General features: G+C 37.4%; 1 protein-coding gene across 2 annotated transcripts in view; it reads left to right on the top strand.

Moving 5' to 3' along the window:
* The window catches only part of UTP20 (UTP20 small subunit processome component), a 91,883-nt gene that overhangs the window by 32,381 nt on the left and 44,123 nt on the right, over positions 1-15,379 (top strand). For both annotated transcript variants that reach the window (XM_060025460.1, XM_060025461.1), the window contains 6 exons: positions 2,407-2,592; positions 5,869-5,959; positions 7,038-7,123; positions 7,704-7,829; positions 11,574-11,740; positions 13,412-13,620. In XM_060025460.1, coding sequence (XP_059881443.1) covers positions 2,407-2,592; positions 5,869-5,959; positions 7,038-7,123; positions 7,704-7,829; positions 11,574-11,740; positions 13,412-13,620 — 865 coding nt within the window. The remainder of the gene's footprint in view (positions 1-2,406; positions 2,593-5,868; positions 5,960-7,037; positions 7,124-7,703; positions 7,830-11,573; positions 11,741-13,411; positions 13,621-15,379) is intronic.

The following is a 15,379-nucleotide window of genomic DNA, read 5'->3' on the forward strand; positions in this document are numbered from 1 at the left end:
CATTCTGATTAAAATGGCTTAAGAGAAGATGGAGAAGAAAAATGGAAACAGCAAGTGTGGGCAGTTCTTGAAAAAAGGAAGTAGACGTAGGTGGAAGGAGGTGTGGGAGCAGAAGGGGAGCCGTTGTTGTCTGGGTTGACGTTGAGCTTAAACAGCCTGTGTGTAGGCGATGCTAGCATGAATGATCCATAAGGGAGGGGAAATGGGTAATGCAAGAGAGGGGATAAAATCGTGAGAGCCCTGCCTTTGAATAGGCAGGAGGAGACAGGATTCTGTGCATAAGTGAAGAGGTTTGCCTGGATAATTCATTCTGGGAAAGGTTACAAGCAAAGATGCACACAGGTCAGTAGATATGGTGGTGGAAGAGTAATGATTTTCTCTTTTTTTCACATAGGTCTTTGGGCTTTATGTCTAAACAAGAGCAGTGACGTTCAGCTTCCTTGCCTTGTTTTGAAGATCATGTAGTGTTTATCAGTTGTTTTGTGAATTGCAAGGGGCTGTACCTATGCAAGCCGGTATTAAAGGTGTTAGTAGGATATGAAGTTCCTATCATGTTAATTTTTCAAGTTTTTCCCCAAAGAAATAAATTACTCCTTAACTTAATGTAAAGACCTTCCTCTAGTAGCACAAGGTGCTGTGAGGTGTGGATGGAGGGCGGAGCCTGTAACAGGATGTGAGTCTCTGAGTTTAAGAAAACTTAAAGACTGAAAAGACACAATTTTTTAAAAATGTTGAAGATTAATTGGCACTGATTACCTATAACTAATACTTTTGTAAATGATCCAAACTAATGAAAAACCCAAAGGTCACCTTTAATTCTGACTTTGAAATATATTATGGGCTTTTAATTTGGGGGGTTATAAATTTATACTTCTAAATATGTTTCATATAATTTGGTATTAGGACTAATTGTGAATCCGTTGTAAACATTCTCTGAGAAGAACCAAACCAGAAGCAGAAATGAATGACTAACAATAGCAACAGTATCTCAGTGATAGGTGACATTTAATAGTACTTGCTGTGTGTTAGACACTCTTATAAGTGCTTTGTATGAATTATGTAATAAATGAATGAGTGAACATGCTGTGCATGGAGGTAAAGGTTAATATGTCATGTGGTTAATTGAGGGCTGAGAGTATAGTACACACGTTTTTAAATGGATAATGGTGCAGTTTTTAAAGGACAACTTTGCTCATTTCATTCATTCATTTATTTTTTATTTATTAAGGGTAAGATCCTGCTAGCTAAGAGAACAGCATTGAGTATGGTAGGGTCTCAGCCTTCTAGGTTTAGTGTTGTGTATTAACCTATAGTGTATTTCTTCCAGGTGTGCTGGTAGGATGCTATCCTCAAATATGTATTGCATCAGTGTATTTTTAAATTTATTTATTTATTTTTGGCTGCGTTGGGTCTTAGTTGCTGCGTGCGGGGCCTCTTCTTTGTTGTGGCGCACGGGCTTCTCATTGCAGTGGCTTCTCGTTGTGGAGCATGGGCTCTAGGCACGCAGGCTTCAGTAGTTGTAGCACGACGGCTCAGTAGTTGTGGCTCACGAGCTCTAGAGTGCAGGCTCAGTAGTTGTGGCACACGGGCTTAGTTGCTCCGTGGCATGTGGGATCTTCCCGGACCAGGTTTCAAACCCATGTCCCCTGCATTGGCTGGCGGATTCTTAACCACTGTGCCACCAGGGAAGTCCCTATCAGTGTATTTTTGAGTGAGGACTTTAAAGTCTATCTGATCAGTGTCCTTATAGCTATAGCCCAGTGTCACGCACAAAACAGACAACAAAGTAATAATTGTTGGATGAATGAACCAAAGTGACACAAAACTAATGCACTGAATGATAGCCTTCAAGATAGCATTAGTTACCTACAGCAACGGACCAAAATTAAAAGGATGGAATTCAGTGAGAACAAATGTGAATACCAACTGCACAAGCTTAGTTTAGAGGAGCCAAAATATAAAGCCTGACTGATTTTCGTTGCCTGGACATTTAGTCTGAGTCTGTGTCATGTTGTGACTTCCCTCAAAAGCAATGAATTGATAGTCCCGCCTGTCTTACCAGCTCATACCTGGAGGACTGAATACTATAATATAATCTACCCCTGTCCCCTCCTCCCCAAGTTGTGGTTCCAGAGACAGGGAGGCTGATATCAGCTTAGTCCAAAGTAGACATTTCAAATATTTTCAACAGTGTAACAATGAAGTGGCCGTCTTCTGCAGTTAGTGATTGACTTGTCAAATTAGGTACTTAAGAGGGGCTGAGTTTAAATGTTGTAGAAGATGCTTGACTACGGTGCCTCTGATGTCTCTTCTGTGTGTGAGTCTGTGAACTGGGGACATACATCTGTCATAAACATTTAGGATATTTAGCTTCATCTGTTTCATATTACTCTCTTTCCACTGTAGCAATGAGTATTACCCAGCAGATCTGCAAGTTGCACCAACCCAGGATCTGCGAAGAAAAGGCAGAGGGCTGGGGGCAGAGGAAATAGAAGAGGAACCTGTTGCCGGAGAGGATGAAGAGTTGGGGGAAGAGCTGGCGCCCCAAGATGAACCCTCACAAAAGAAAAAGACAAGAAGAGCTGCGACCAAGTAAGTTCAGCATTGCTGAAAGATTACAGATCCACGGATCCAGGAGGAGCGGGAAGAGACCTCTTGTGACCTCCTGTGAAATAGTCTGGGACAAGATGAATTACTCAGATAATTATTTACCAAAGTGCTGAATCTTCCTGAGATTTTCTTTTACAACCTGAAGAAAACTGCCAGTGTTCTGAGTTTTTTCTTTGCTTGCTTACTATTTATTTTTTCTTGGTTAGCCACAGAATGTTAAGAGTTTGGGGACTTTGGAGTCATCTGATTGTAGCGCCTTTTTATAGATGAGAGCACTGGGGCCTGGAGTAGTTAAATGCCCTTGACCTTTGTCGTTCACTTTTATAGCATTGGGACATTATGTTCGTGTGCTGGGGCAACACAGAATGGAACATCTTTTCCCTTATAAATAAGCGCATCAGCACTCTTAACTTTGCCTTTTGACTTCTTTCCTGATTACTTTTGGCTTTCTTTTTTTCCATGCTGTTACATTCTCTTTCTGACTCTCTGGTTTATTCATTTACCTGAATTGTTAGAAACGTTAGAAAAAAGAAGTGACTCTGCTTTCAGAAGGTACTCCAGCTTACTTGAATATTGTCTGAATTGGGGTGTCAGAGATCCACCAGACTGGCGCTGCTGTGTTATTTTAACACTTTACATCTCAATCTGATATGCACATTTGTTGAGTCTTTCCCATGAGCCATTTGTTAGCTCATCATTCAGCAACTGTATCAAGGTCCTTTTGCTAAGTGCTGGGCAACAGAGATGAATGGTACCTAGCTTCTGCAGAGCTAGAAGCTCAGTCTAATGCCTGGTGAAATATTTTAACAAAGTATTTTTAAAGGAGTTACAGGAGCACAGTAAAAAAAAATGACTTAATTCTATCACAAAGGGAAGACTTTTACAAAGGGGAGGGCACCTTTGAAGCTGCAAGACAAAAGTTTGCCAAGCACAGAAGGGCTTGCCAGCTAATGGAAATAGTATATAAAGTGCAGGAGTTTACATACTAAGATCATGGCTAAGCTTCATGGAACCATAGTTCCTTCTCTGCTCCTACCTTCTCACAACTCTGAGCATTCTATCCCCTACTACTTCCTCTAAGACAGAGATTGCTCTTTTCGTCTTTGTATCCTTCAGCATAACAGCTATCCAAAGGTTTGTCCTTGTGTTTATTTGTTGAATAAACGAATAAGCTATTCATGCATTCATACCTCTTCCATTCTCACCCCTGGACCTTTGCTATGTCCTTCTTTCTGCAGTCCCCTTGCCTCATTGCTGCCAAGTGAAATTCTAGTCGTACTTCAAGGCACAGTTCTCATTCTGCTTTCACTGAAGCTCTTCCTGTCTTTTAAACCAAAAGTTATCTTACCCACCGTCAAGCTTTGATAACAGCTGTTCATACCTCTAATCAGGTGCTGCTCCTTGCCTTGGGTACTAATATTTTTATAAATCATCTATGTAAATTAAAAACTCTTTAAAAATAAGTTCCATGTCTTAATTAATTTTCCTGCCCCCTGTAGCCAAACCTAGAATGTTGCTAGCATTCCCCATCATTGAAAATGTAAGTAAATGGATAATCACATTCTTGGGGCCATCTCAGTATATTCATAGCCCAGTGTCATAATCCATGGAACACGTTCCTCACTGGCAAGTGTTTAATGAGAACGTGAAAATTAGCTCCTGTTCTCTTTGTCTCCTGAAGGCTACATGGCACATAAAAAATAATAAATGTTGAGGGAAAGCGTATATGTTTCAATAGATTTTAAAAATTTATTTGTAAAACTGAAAAGGCTCAGTGATAAGTAATTACAGAGACATTGTATCAGTCAGAGCTTTCCAGAGAAACAGAACCAGTAGAATGGAGATATATATGGGGGGGTGTGTGTGTGTGGAGAGATCTGTTTTAAGGAATTGGCTCACGTGATTATAGGAGCCAGCAAGTCCAGAATTTGTTGGGCAGACAGCAGGTTGGAAACTCAGGCAGGATTTGATGCTTGTAGTCTTGAATGTGAAGTTCGAAGGGTAGGATTTCTGTGTGACAGTCTTACGGCAGAATTCCTTTTCTGAGAAACATCAGTTTTTGCTCTTATAGCTTTCAATTGATTGGATGAGGCCCATCCACGTTATTGAAGGTAATCTCCTTTATTTAAAGTCCACTAGTTGTAGATGTTAACAACATGTACAAAATATTTTCATTGCAACTCCTAGATTAGTGTTTTGTTACATAACTGGGTACTGCAACTTAGGTTGACACATAAGACTAATTATCACAGGCATTTAAGCTAAATATAAATAATAGTGCTTCCCTTACCCCTATTTCTCTACAATATCTTAAAGAGGTCATAATTTCCAGCCATTTTTCTCTATATTAACTAGTAGGGCTTTCACAGTTTTGCTTTCTTTTGCCTAAAACAGAGAAATGTGTTGTTTGCTAAACCCTTGGGAGCTGAAGCACCACAACTTGTGGTCTTGCATTCAGTCCTCGCAGAAAATCTGGGAGGTCTTGTCTTTGTCGAGATGAGGAACCTGAGACTCTGAGACATTCAGTGACTTTCCCCAAAGTCAACAGCTCAGAATGGCAGAACCACACATGCAGCTGGTTTCCACCTCTCTTCACTTCTCCCTGCTTAAGTATTTTTAAAGCCTTGTAGAGTCTATGAATTAAAAGTTGAGCATGCAAATGCAGTAGAAGCGCTCTTCTCGTTCTGTATCGGTGGATGATGTGGTTTGTTCGAGGCAACCCCATCTTCAGATTTAACTTTTACCACAGAGCATTGCTCTTCCTTCCTCCTTCTTGGTAAGCAAGAGCCATGGTTACCCAAACTTGGACCTCTGTTGCCTGACATCAGTTTTTATGTTATATAAAAGTGAAGAAGTGTATATTTTTCCACTTTCCTGTCTACTGCATAGGAACTAGATAAGGAATCGTTCCAAAAATTATCTGTGTTCAATCTTGGAATGTATTACCATTTTGATTACTTTCTTTCTACATTTGGTTTAATTTATGGTTTATTCTGAGGACATCCTGAATGATTTTCTGGGGTGGGGAGCCTGAATTTCAGGGGAGGACCTGCCTGAGATTTGGAATTCCTGGAGAATGATTTCCTAAATGCAAATAATTAAAACTTGTCTGTGTAATTAACAATGAAACTATAGTCAAGGTGTTCAGAGTACCTGTCACAGACTAAAATTAGTGGATACTATCATCTCAAGAAAATAACGTCTGTTCTTTAATTGTTTTTTTCTGTTTTTCTTGGGGTTTTTTTGTTTGTTTTTTAGGCAGTTAATTGCTCATTTGCAAGTTTTCTCTAAGTTTTCGAATCCACGAGCCTTATATCTGGAATCCAAATTATATGAGCTGTATCTTCAGGTAAGTAAAATAAATTCTTGCCACTACAGTTACTTGTGAACTTTCCTCTCCCTTTTTCTTTGCCAAAATAACTTTTAGGTTTTCAATAATTGTTGGAATAGGGCCCATATCTACACTTTAAGTCTAATTTTTTTTAATTAACAGATATTTTCTGTATCTTGAGAAACAGTTTTAGACAGTACTAATTTAGCAGATTTTTAAAGAAATTTGGGGTGACTAAACATTGATCGGCTGTATTAACAGTGAGTATAACAAAGCGTTAGTTGTCTTGTGAGAATTCGTTTTTAGAAGGGAGTGAGGGTTTGTGCCAAGAGAGCTGCTACTTTTCACTGCTAGGCAAGTTAGCCTTATGGAGCGCAGGGTTTCAGGATCTTTTCGACTGAATGAAAAAAGATAGAATAATAGTCCGTGGAAATCACAATATATGACCTTGAGTTCCAAAAAACGTTGCAGAAAAAAATTAACATCAGAAGCAGAGTAAGCATTGGATGTCATTCTAAACCATCTGGGGAAACGAGATTTTCTCTTTTCATTTGGATGTTTTTTAAATGAAACATATTATTTTATCAGAATTTGTCCTTGTTTTGCCCATAATTCAGATATAACTTGTTTATAGAGCCAGAGCTCAAAACTCTCAGTTGTCCACAGGAAACAAAATTCTGAACTGACTGATCAGAGAGGCTTCAGAGCCAGGTCTTCTTTCCTGGCATCTTCCTGACTGCTCTTACCTTCACGGTATTAGAAGAGCTCTGTCTCATCACAGGACCAGCCCAGTTGGTGTAAATCTAGACTCATGTAGGGAATTGGCCTTGGCCAAAAGACAGATAGACCTGAGAATCTGGCATGTGGGAGGCAGGTGTCAGAGTTGTGTTTCTGTTTTGTTCTTTGCATATATTCTGTTCATCTTCCTTTACCTCCAGGAAAATGTAAAGCTATTATCAGGAAATCATCCTTAACCCATGTCTAAGAATTTAGATTCTAAGAATTTTAATTGAGCAAATTAGTACAAGTAAATTATGATCCCATGGTATGTGTATATCTAACTTCATTAATTTTTTCTATAAAATATCATTCCTAGTTGTTGCTACACCAAGATCAAATGGTGCAAAAAATAACACTGGATTGCATAATGACATATAAACATCCACATATCCTCCCTTACAGGTAAGTTATTTGAAGCTAAAGAAATACTTGGGGGCTGATTTTTAATCTTTCTACCAGACATCTTCTTATAAAGTAATTTTATAAAGGCCTAGGAAATTCCCTCCTTTCTAAGGTGATCATAATGCTATTTTCAGGTAAGAAATGAAAACTGGAAGTATATTTGTTTGTTAAGAGTGCTTCTCCATAGATAATAAGGTAGGAGAGAGAATATTAATTGAAAAGTATGTGTTGAGGTGGCTATATCATTTCTTCTTGCTTATACAATGTCATAAAATCTTGGTGATTACTTAGGGAGTCATCATAATCACACCCTAAGAACTGAAGAAAGCTTTCATATTATGCTTTTATAAACAGCTGAATTATTGACTAACCCCTTATAATCCCTTTTACCTTTTAAAATTTGAAAACTTGCCATTTTGGAAGGTATTTGTGTGAAGACTTTCCTTTATGGATGTCAACTACAGTATAAACTATTCTTAATACCTATTTCATTTATATATGTATAGTACTCTATTAATTATATTTTTTAAAAAAGTATTATTGATTAAGTGATGATTTGTGCTGAATTCTATTTTTAAAGGGAAAACTTACAAAGATTGCTTGAAGACAGAAGCTTTAAGGAAGAGATAGTGCATTTTAGCATTTCTGAAGATAATACGGTAGTGAAAGCAGCCCACCGAGCAGATCTGTTTCCTGTTCTGATGAGGTATTTACACACTTTCAAAACTGATTTTTTAAAAGTTGGTCACAAAAACAATTGTGAGTATCGTATTATGATTCAGCAATTGTAATGGAATATTTCATTTTGACTTTTATTTAATTATTTACTTTTAAAATTGGTCTTTTGGGGAAGTCAAATTGTTATAGAGACTTATTTTAAATATTTTGTCCCTAACATGAGAAAGGATCTTGCCATGGTGTTATTTTAATAATACTGTTGAAATTAAATCCAATATTTCTCTAAGGTTTGCTATTGAGAAATAGTATAAATAATTCATTCGTTTGGTATGTAACTAATTATGAGATATAAAAACTATTGATTTGTTTTATTTAACCATCCACGTTACAAAACTTTATTACTAGTTTTCATAGTTTTCATTGGATTTTCTGGGTCAAAAAATAATAGTGAATAACAGTCATCGGTCTGGTTGTTAGTCCCCTGTTTCAGTACCCTTTGAGACCCCATTATACTGAGAGTAGCAAAGGGAATCCTTACTACGCCTTTAAGGGCCTGGTATGACCTAGGCCAGACCCACCTCTAACTACACCTCTTCCATTTACCACCCCACTCAGAGCCCATTGCACAACCTTTCTTCACAATACTTAGTCATCCAGCATAGCCTCTTTTCTTATTGTGTATCTCCCCTGCTAGAAGGCAAACTCCATGGCTCTTAGTAAATAGTGGTCAAATGAATTTTGTGTTCTCTTTTATGATATAAATCCCTCTTTCTCTGTTTTTTAATTTACGTATTCCTTACAGAGCCTAGAAGAATTAACTGTGGTAGTAGTGGTTGTGGTTATCCTTGTCTTGCTACTGGCTTTAACAGTAATGGTTCTAAAGCAGTCGTTCTTAAAGTGTGGTCTGCTCCTTCTTGGTGGGGGCTGTCTCAGAGATGCTCTCAGGAGGTCCACGAGGTTAAAACTTTTTTCATAATACTACTAAGACATTACCTTTTCCATTGTGCTAACATTTGTGCTCACCAGGCAAAAGCAATGATGCGTAAAACTCCGGGTGCCTTAGAATGAATCGGGACAGTGGCTCCCGACTGTGCTAGCCATTCTTCATTGCCACAGACCTGGAGTTTAAAAAAATAAAATAAAAAGCTGGTTTCATTCAATGCCCTTAGATGAATCTTGAGCCTTGAGTACTTGTCTTTTTATTATTCTATATGCAAAAATGGGAGGTATGCATAAGACACTTCTGCTGCTCACTCGTTCCCATGGAATTTTTTTCATGTTTTCCAAGTAACTGATGCATGTTACAGGATCATTCATGGGTAAAGATCTGTTCAAAGTGCAAGATAGACAGATGGATTTTAATGTAACAGAGTTCACAGAGTTCACTGATACAGTTTCAGATTCCACCTTGCAACCAGCCTTTAAGAAACTTCTTCCTGTTGAGGTTTGGTGTAGTATCAAAGTGGAATATCCACAGTTATCTGAAAAGAATTATCTGAAAGTTTATAAAACATTTTTCTCTTCTACAACTACATATCTGTGTAAGGCTGGATTTTTTTCAACCACAATATGTTGTAACAGATTGAATGCGGAAGCAGATATGAGAATTCATTTATCTTCTAATAAGCCAGGCAATAAAGAAATTCGGAGGAAAACAAAAAGTAAAACAATGCCTCTAGTCTCACTAATTTTAGGAGGGACAGGTTTGGAATATATAGAACTAATTTTTATTAGAAATGTTACTTTTGCTAACTTGTTTTAACCTGTGCTATGATAAATATCAATAGATAAAACTCACGTATACAAAAGCTCTCCAATAATTTTTAAAATTGAAAAGGGATCCTAATATTGAAGAGTTTGAAAACCATTCTCTTTAAATTTTGAATGTTAAGTCAGTAGTTTTATCATGCTAAGAAAGTAGCTTTTATTACTATGTTATTTATATTTCTGCTAAATGGATGTTGAATTTTATTAGAATGACTATTAACCATGTATTAAAATGATCATATTAACTTTTTTCTATGAGCTATTGATCTGTATTAATCTAATAGATTTTACTAATGATTCTTTCTTGCATTCCTGGGATAATCCTTATTCAGCTTTAATATCGTTTTAATGCAGCACTGGGTACTGTTTTCAGAAATGTTGTGGGGTGTTTTTCCCCCAGTTATTTATTTATTATATTTACTGAATATATTATAAATATATAAATATATTATTTATTATTGTTACTGAAGTATTTATAATATTGTGTTAGTTTCAGATGTACAGCAAAGAGATTCAGTTACACAGTTTCCTGTGCTATACAGTAGATCCTTGTTGCTTATCTATTTTATGTATAGTAGTTTGTATCTGTTAATCCTCAACTCCTAATTCATTCTCCTCCCCCTCCCTTTCCCCTTTGGTAATCGTAAGTTTGTTTTCTATGTCTGTGAGTCTGTTTGTTTTGTATATAGATTCATTTGTATTATTTTTTAGATTCCACATATAAGTGATATCATTTAATATTTGTCTTTGTCCGACTTACTTCACTTGGTATGATAATCTCTAGGTCCATCCATGTTGCTGCCAGTGGCATTATTTCATTCTTTTTTATGGCTGAGTAATATTCATATATATATACACACACACACACACACACACTATATATATATATATATATATATATATATACACACACACACACACACACACACACATATGTTTATATATACACACACACCACATTTTCTTAAACCAGTCATCTGTCGCTGGACACTTAGGTTGCTTCCATGCCTTGGCTACTGTAAATAGTGCTGCTATCAACATTGGGGTGCATGTGTATTTTCAGAAAAATTAGAGTTTTCTCTGGATATATGGCCAGGAATAGGATTGCTGGATCATATGTTAGCTCTGCTTTTAGTTTTTAAGGAACCTCCATATTGTTCTCCATAGTGGCTGCACCAATCTACATTCCTACCAACAGTGTAGGAGGGTTCCCTTTTCTCTGCACCCTCTCCAGCATTTATTATTTGTAGACCCTTTGATGATGGCCATTCTGACAGGTGTGAGGTGATACCTCATTGTGGTTTTGATTTGCTAGAAATGTTGTGTTTTTGTTTTTAGGCAATATTGGTATGTAGTTTATTTCTCTTCCTTAATCCATCTTGATATCACAACTATACCACCTTCATAAATGAAAAAGGACTGTTTCCTTCTTTCTCTCTGCTGTGAAACTATATCACGGGGATTGTTTTTCCTTGGAAGTTTTAAAAATTCATCTGTAAAACTATGTGAGCTCCAAGTTTACTGATTTATTCATGGTTTCTTAAGTTCCTTTTGCTTATTTATATGTGTGTTTTTGCCAGAAAATTACCCATTTAATTGAAATCTTTCCAGTTTCCTTATTTTACTTATAGTTATGCTCTTATTTTACTTCCTTTTAATCTATATATTCTTGTTTTCATTTTTCCTTGATTAGACTTACCTCTGGCTTGCCTAGTTTATTGCTTTTTTTCTCTTCCAAAGAACCACCTTCTAGTCATTGTCTTTATTATTTCCTTCTTCCTGCTTCCCTTAGCCTTGTGTTTGTTGTTGTTATTTTAAATTTCCATATTAAATATCTAATTTTTATTTTCATTCTTCCTTGTTTTAGAATGTATCCATTTAAATCTGTTGAGTTACTATTGTAGCCTTTCAGGAAAATGAAACAACTGTGTTTTAGGGTTAATGTGCAGATAAATAATGTTTTAGGATGAATGTGCAAACAAATAACATTCTTTGGACTTTTTAGAATTTTGTATGGCCGAATGAAGAATAAAACTGGGAGTAAAACTCAGGGGAAATCTGCTTCTGGCACCCGCATGTCCATCATTCTGAGGTTCCTCGCTGGGAGCCAGCCTGAAGAGATCCAGATATTCTTAGACCTGCTGTTTGAACCTGTGAAGCACTTCAAGAATGGTAGCTATCAACTAGCTGCTGCTCTGCATGCGTGTTGTCTGCTCAGACCTCTGCTGTCTCAGGCTGTTTCCCACGCTCTTGGGCATCTTTCTAAGGGGGTCACTCTTCCTAATCTCGAAGGTGGTCTTTTTGCTGACACAGTTTTTTTAAAACTTTGATTGAATTAGGTGGAGCTAACAAATGATCCTGGGGATTATCGTCATCCCTGTGCTAATAAGCCCCTGATTACCAAATGTGTATTTTTTATTGTTATTGTACATTTAGGCCATTTGAAAAATGATACTTATCCATAGACGATGAATAAGTTTCTCCTTAGAAGCTTAAAGCGTGCTGCAAAATTAATCTTAATTGTCTTGGCATGTATTCATTCACTGAATCGTTCATCTGTTGCATAATGATTTGTTGAATACCTCCTGCACCCCAGACACTCTGTTGAATATAGAAAAATGAATATTTGTAATCTCTGCTCTCAACTTCACGGTCTAAACAAAGTGGATTAGTAAGTGTGTATAATGAGCTGTGATGCTCTGTGGTATGTTCTCCAGTATGCGATCTTAGTAATTAATAGTGATAATAATGGCTAACATTTACTGAGTTCCTACTTCATGCCAGACATTATGACAGGCCCTTTACCTATAACTCAGTTGACTGTTAAAACGGCCACATTAGGTTTCAGTACTTGGTTGTCCCCATTTTATACATAAGGAAACTGAGGCTTAGAGAGGTAAGTGTTTTGCCCATGGTGAACCTGGTATTTGAACACAGATCTTCCCGACCATAGTACCTCTGCTCCAGTCTTAAAATTGCTTTGTTTTGGGCAAACATAGATATTTATTTATAGGGTAATGTGTTGCTTCCCCCCACCACCACCTCGGGGGGTGGGGGAGGGGAGGGGATAATAGATATAGCTGTTAAAAGGTTTTCATTCAGTGTAATATGGCCCTGTAAAGGAAGCTGGCTGTAATGAATAGAAGAGTTTTTGTTCAGTGTTAATAGCCTCTGTTGTAAGAGGGTAGCTATTAATGATACCTTATGGATAGACTGTTTTGGTGTATGAATCAGTAAGCTCATGATCTCATACCAGTTGGTTTGAAGTAAAGCTCAAGCAATAACAATTCAAGTCTTTTAAGTAAATTATGAAATCAGTATGGTACCTGTTTATAAAGGACCATTGTTTTATGTATTTATCAGGGGCTGCAAGAGAAATAAAACACTTGATTCTCAGCCTTAAAGGAGCTTATAATGTAACAAGACATTTTCCTTGAAACTGCTGAAGATAGCATAGTCCATGAAAGCTGAGAGGGAGAAAGTGTGTGGAAAGTTGATAGATGGAATAAAATGGAATTCCTTAGGTTTTGAGGAATAGTATAAATAGGGTGAGAATTGGGCTTAGAGGCTTAGTTCTGTCACAAGTTTCTTACTTTCCTTTACTCCTCAGTTTCCTCATCTATAAAATGATAGTAGTAAAAGCTGTCACATCTAGCTCATTGAATGTTGGGTAAGAATCAAAAGGAGAAAAAATACAAGTAAAGTACATTATCATCTGTAAATCATTATAACAGTAGAAAATGCTGTATTATTGAGGGAAAGTGAAAGGAAGCTATAATTATAAATAGTAACAAACTAATATTTCCCTTCACATGCTATCTCTGCTCCTCTCTGTTTCACTAGGAGAGTGCCATTCTGCTGTCATTCAAGCAGTAGAAGATTTGGATTTGTCTAAAGTTCTTCCTTTGGGTCGTCAGCATGGTATCTTAAATAGCCTTGAGATAGTATTAAAGAACATTAGTCATCTGATCAGTGCATACTTACCAAAGATTTTGCAGATACTGCTCTGCATGACCGCAACTGTATCCCACATCCTTGATCAACGAGAAAAGGTGAGAGAGATTCACTTTACACGCTTTCTTCTTGGGTAAAAGTCTGTGTCTTACTTGGGAAATTGGTTGGGGCCTGAATATCTAACATCCTTCTAGGTTAATTCATTCTTATGTAAAGTATCTCTTTATTTATTTATTTTTTAAGTATTTTTCTTTCTTTTTTTAAATTTAATTTAATTTCTGTATTTATTTATTTTTGGCTGTATTGGGTCCTCGTTGCTGCGCGTGGGCTTTCTCCAGTTGCGGCGAGAGGGAGCTACTCTTCATTGCAGTGCGTGGGCTTCTCACTGCAGTGGTTTCTCTTGTTGCGGAGCACAGGCTCTAGACGCATGGGCTTCAGTAGTTGCGACGCGTGGGCTCAGTAGTTGTGACTCGTGGGCTCTAGAGTGCAGGCTCAGTAGTTGTGCCTCACGAGCTCTAGAGCGCAGGCTCAGTAGTTGTGGCTCACAGACTTAGTTGTTCTGCGGCATGTGGGATCTTCCCAGACCAGGGCTCGAGCCCGTGTCCCCTGCATTGGCAGGCGGATTCTTAACCACTGCACCACCAGGGAAGCCCAAGCATCTCTTTAAAATGGCCTTCCCTATAATGGGAATCTTCACTGTTATAAATATTTATGAATAGCTAGAAAATGCAGATTATAGCAAGCATCTATTTTAAAAGGAGGTGAAATGGTAGGGAGGGAGTTAGTTCTGTATACATCTCAGAACAAAGTCAGAGGTAGTTGAGCTGATGTGTCTTAGATCTTAATTTCAGGAACCTAAAAGTGTAGGACATCTTCTGACTCTCATTTAATTCAAAGTGGTTGGAGAATGAATAGAATACTGTTAGCACTGTCTTTGTTATTTTGAGACAGAGTTTCCCAGACCTCTTTTAAAGGTAAATGCTTGCCTATTGTAAGTGCAATGTTTTAAATAAAGGTAAGTAGCAAGATCAGGCAAGACAAGTCAGCTAGCTAACTGCCAGGAGGCTTCATGAGTTGGTGCTTAGGAAATGTTTTCTGAATTATATTCAAGACAATATATTTATGTTTTGTTGTATGTGGACATAAGTATACACATTGGAGTTTAGGGAAACTTAATGTTTTTATGGACTGACTGAAGGCTTGTTGGAGAAAATGGGACTTGAAGTGAAAACCCAGACTCAGATGTCTGCTGTCGATTCTCAGTTAATGACAAATAGGCACAGTTTTAATTGGCTAAAATTCATCTCATTTGTTTTAGGGATATGCCTGATGAACTGCCTCTCAAATACATAACTAAAAATTGACAGCCAAAGTTCTACACTGCTTTTTCAGGCTATGCATGGATATAAATCTGCTTTAGTAATGAAATGATATTCTCTGGTTAACAAGATCTACAGACTTAGAATATACCTTCCATTTTGGTAGGCACTATTTTATTTTCATCATTCTTTCATTCATTCCTTCAACAAATGTTAAATGAGCCCCTACTGTTTGTCAGGCACTGTACTAAGCATTGGGATGAAGCAGCAAACAAAAGTTCCTGTCCATTTAATTAAACAGTAAATACTTATTTCACACCTACTATCTCCCAGACATTGTTGTAGGTGGAGAACGAGATGGTAAGGACTCCGTATCTTGGGGAGAAGATTATAGATAAATACAAAGATAATCAGAATAATGCCAGATGGTAAGTTCTAAGAGGAAAATAAACTCAGGAGGCTCCTCTGCAGACCTCTTAAAATCCTTCTCTGTGTCGCTGTCTCTTCTCCAGTACTCTGCTCTGTGACTTCTAGCCAC

Source organism: Delphinus delphis, chromosome 11, assembly GCF_949987515.2.
Source record: "Delphinus delphis chromosome 11, mDelDel1.2, whole genome shotgun sequence".
Taxonomy (NCBI): Eukaryota; Metazoa; Chordata; class Mammalia; order Artiodactyla; family Delphinidae; genus Delphinus; species Delphinus delphis.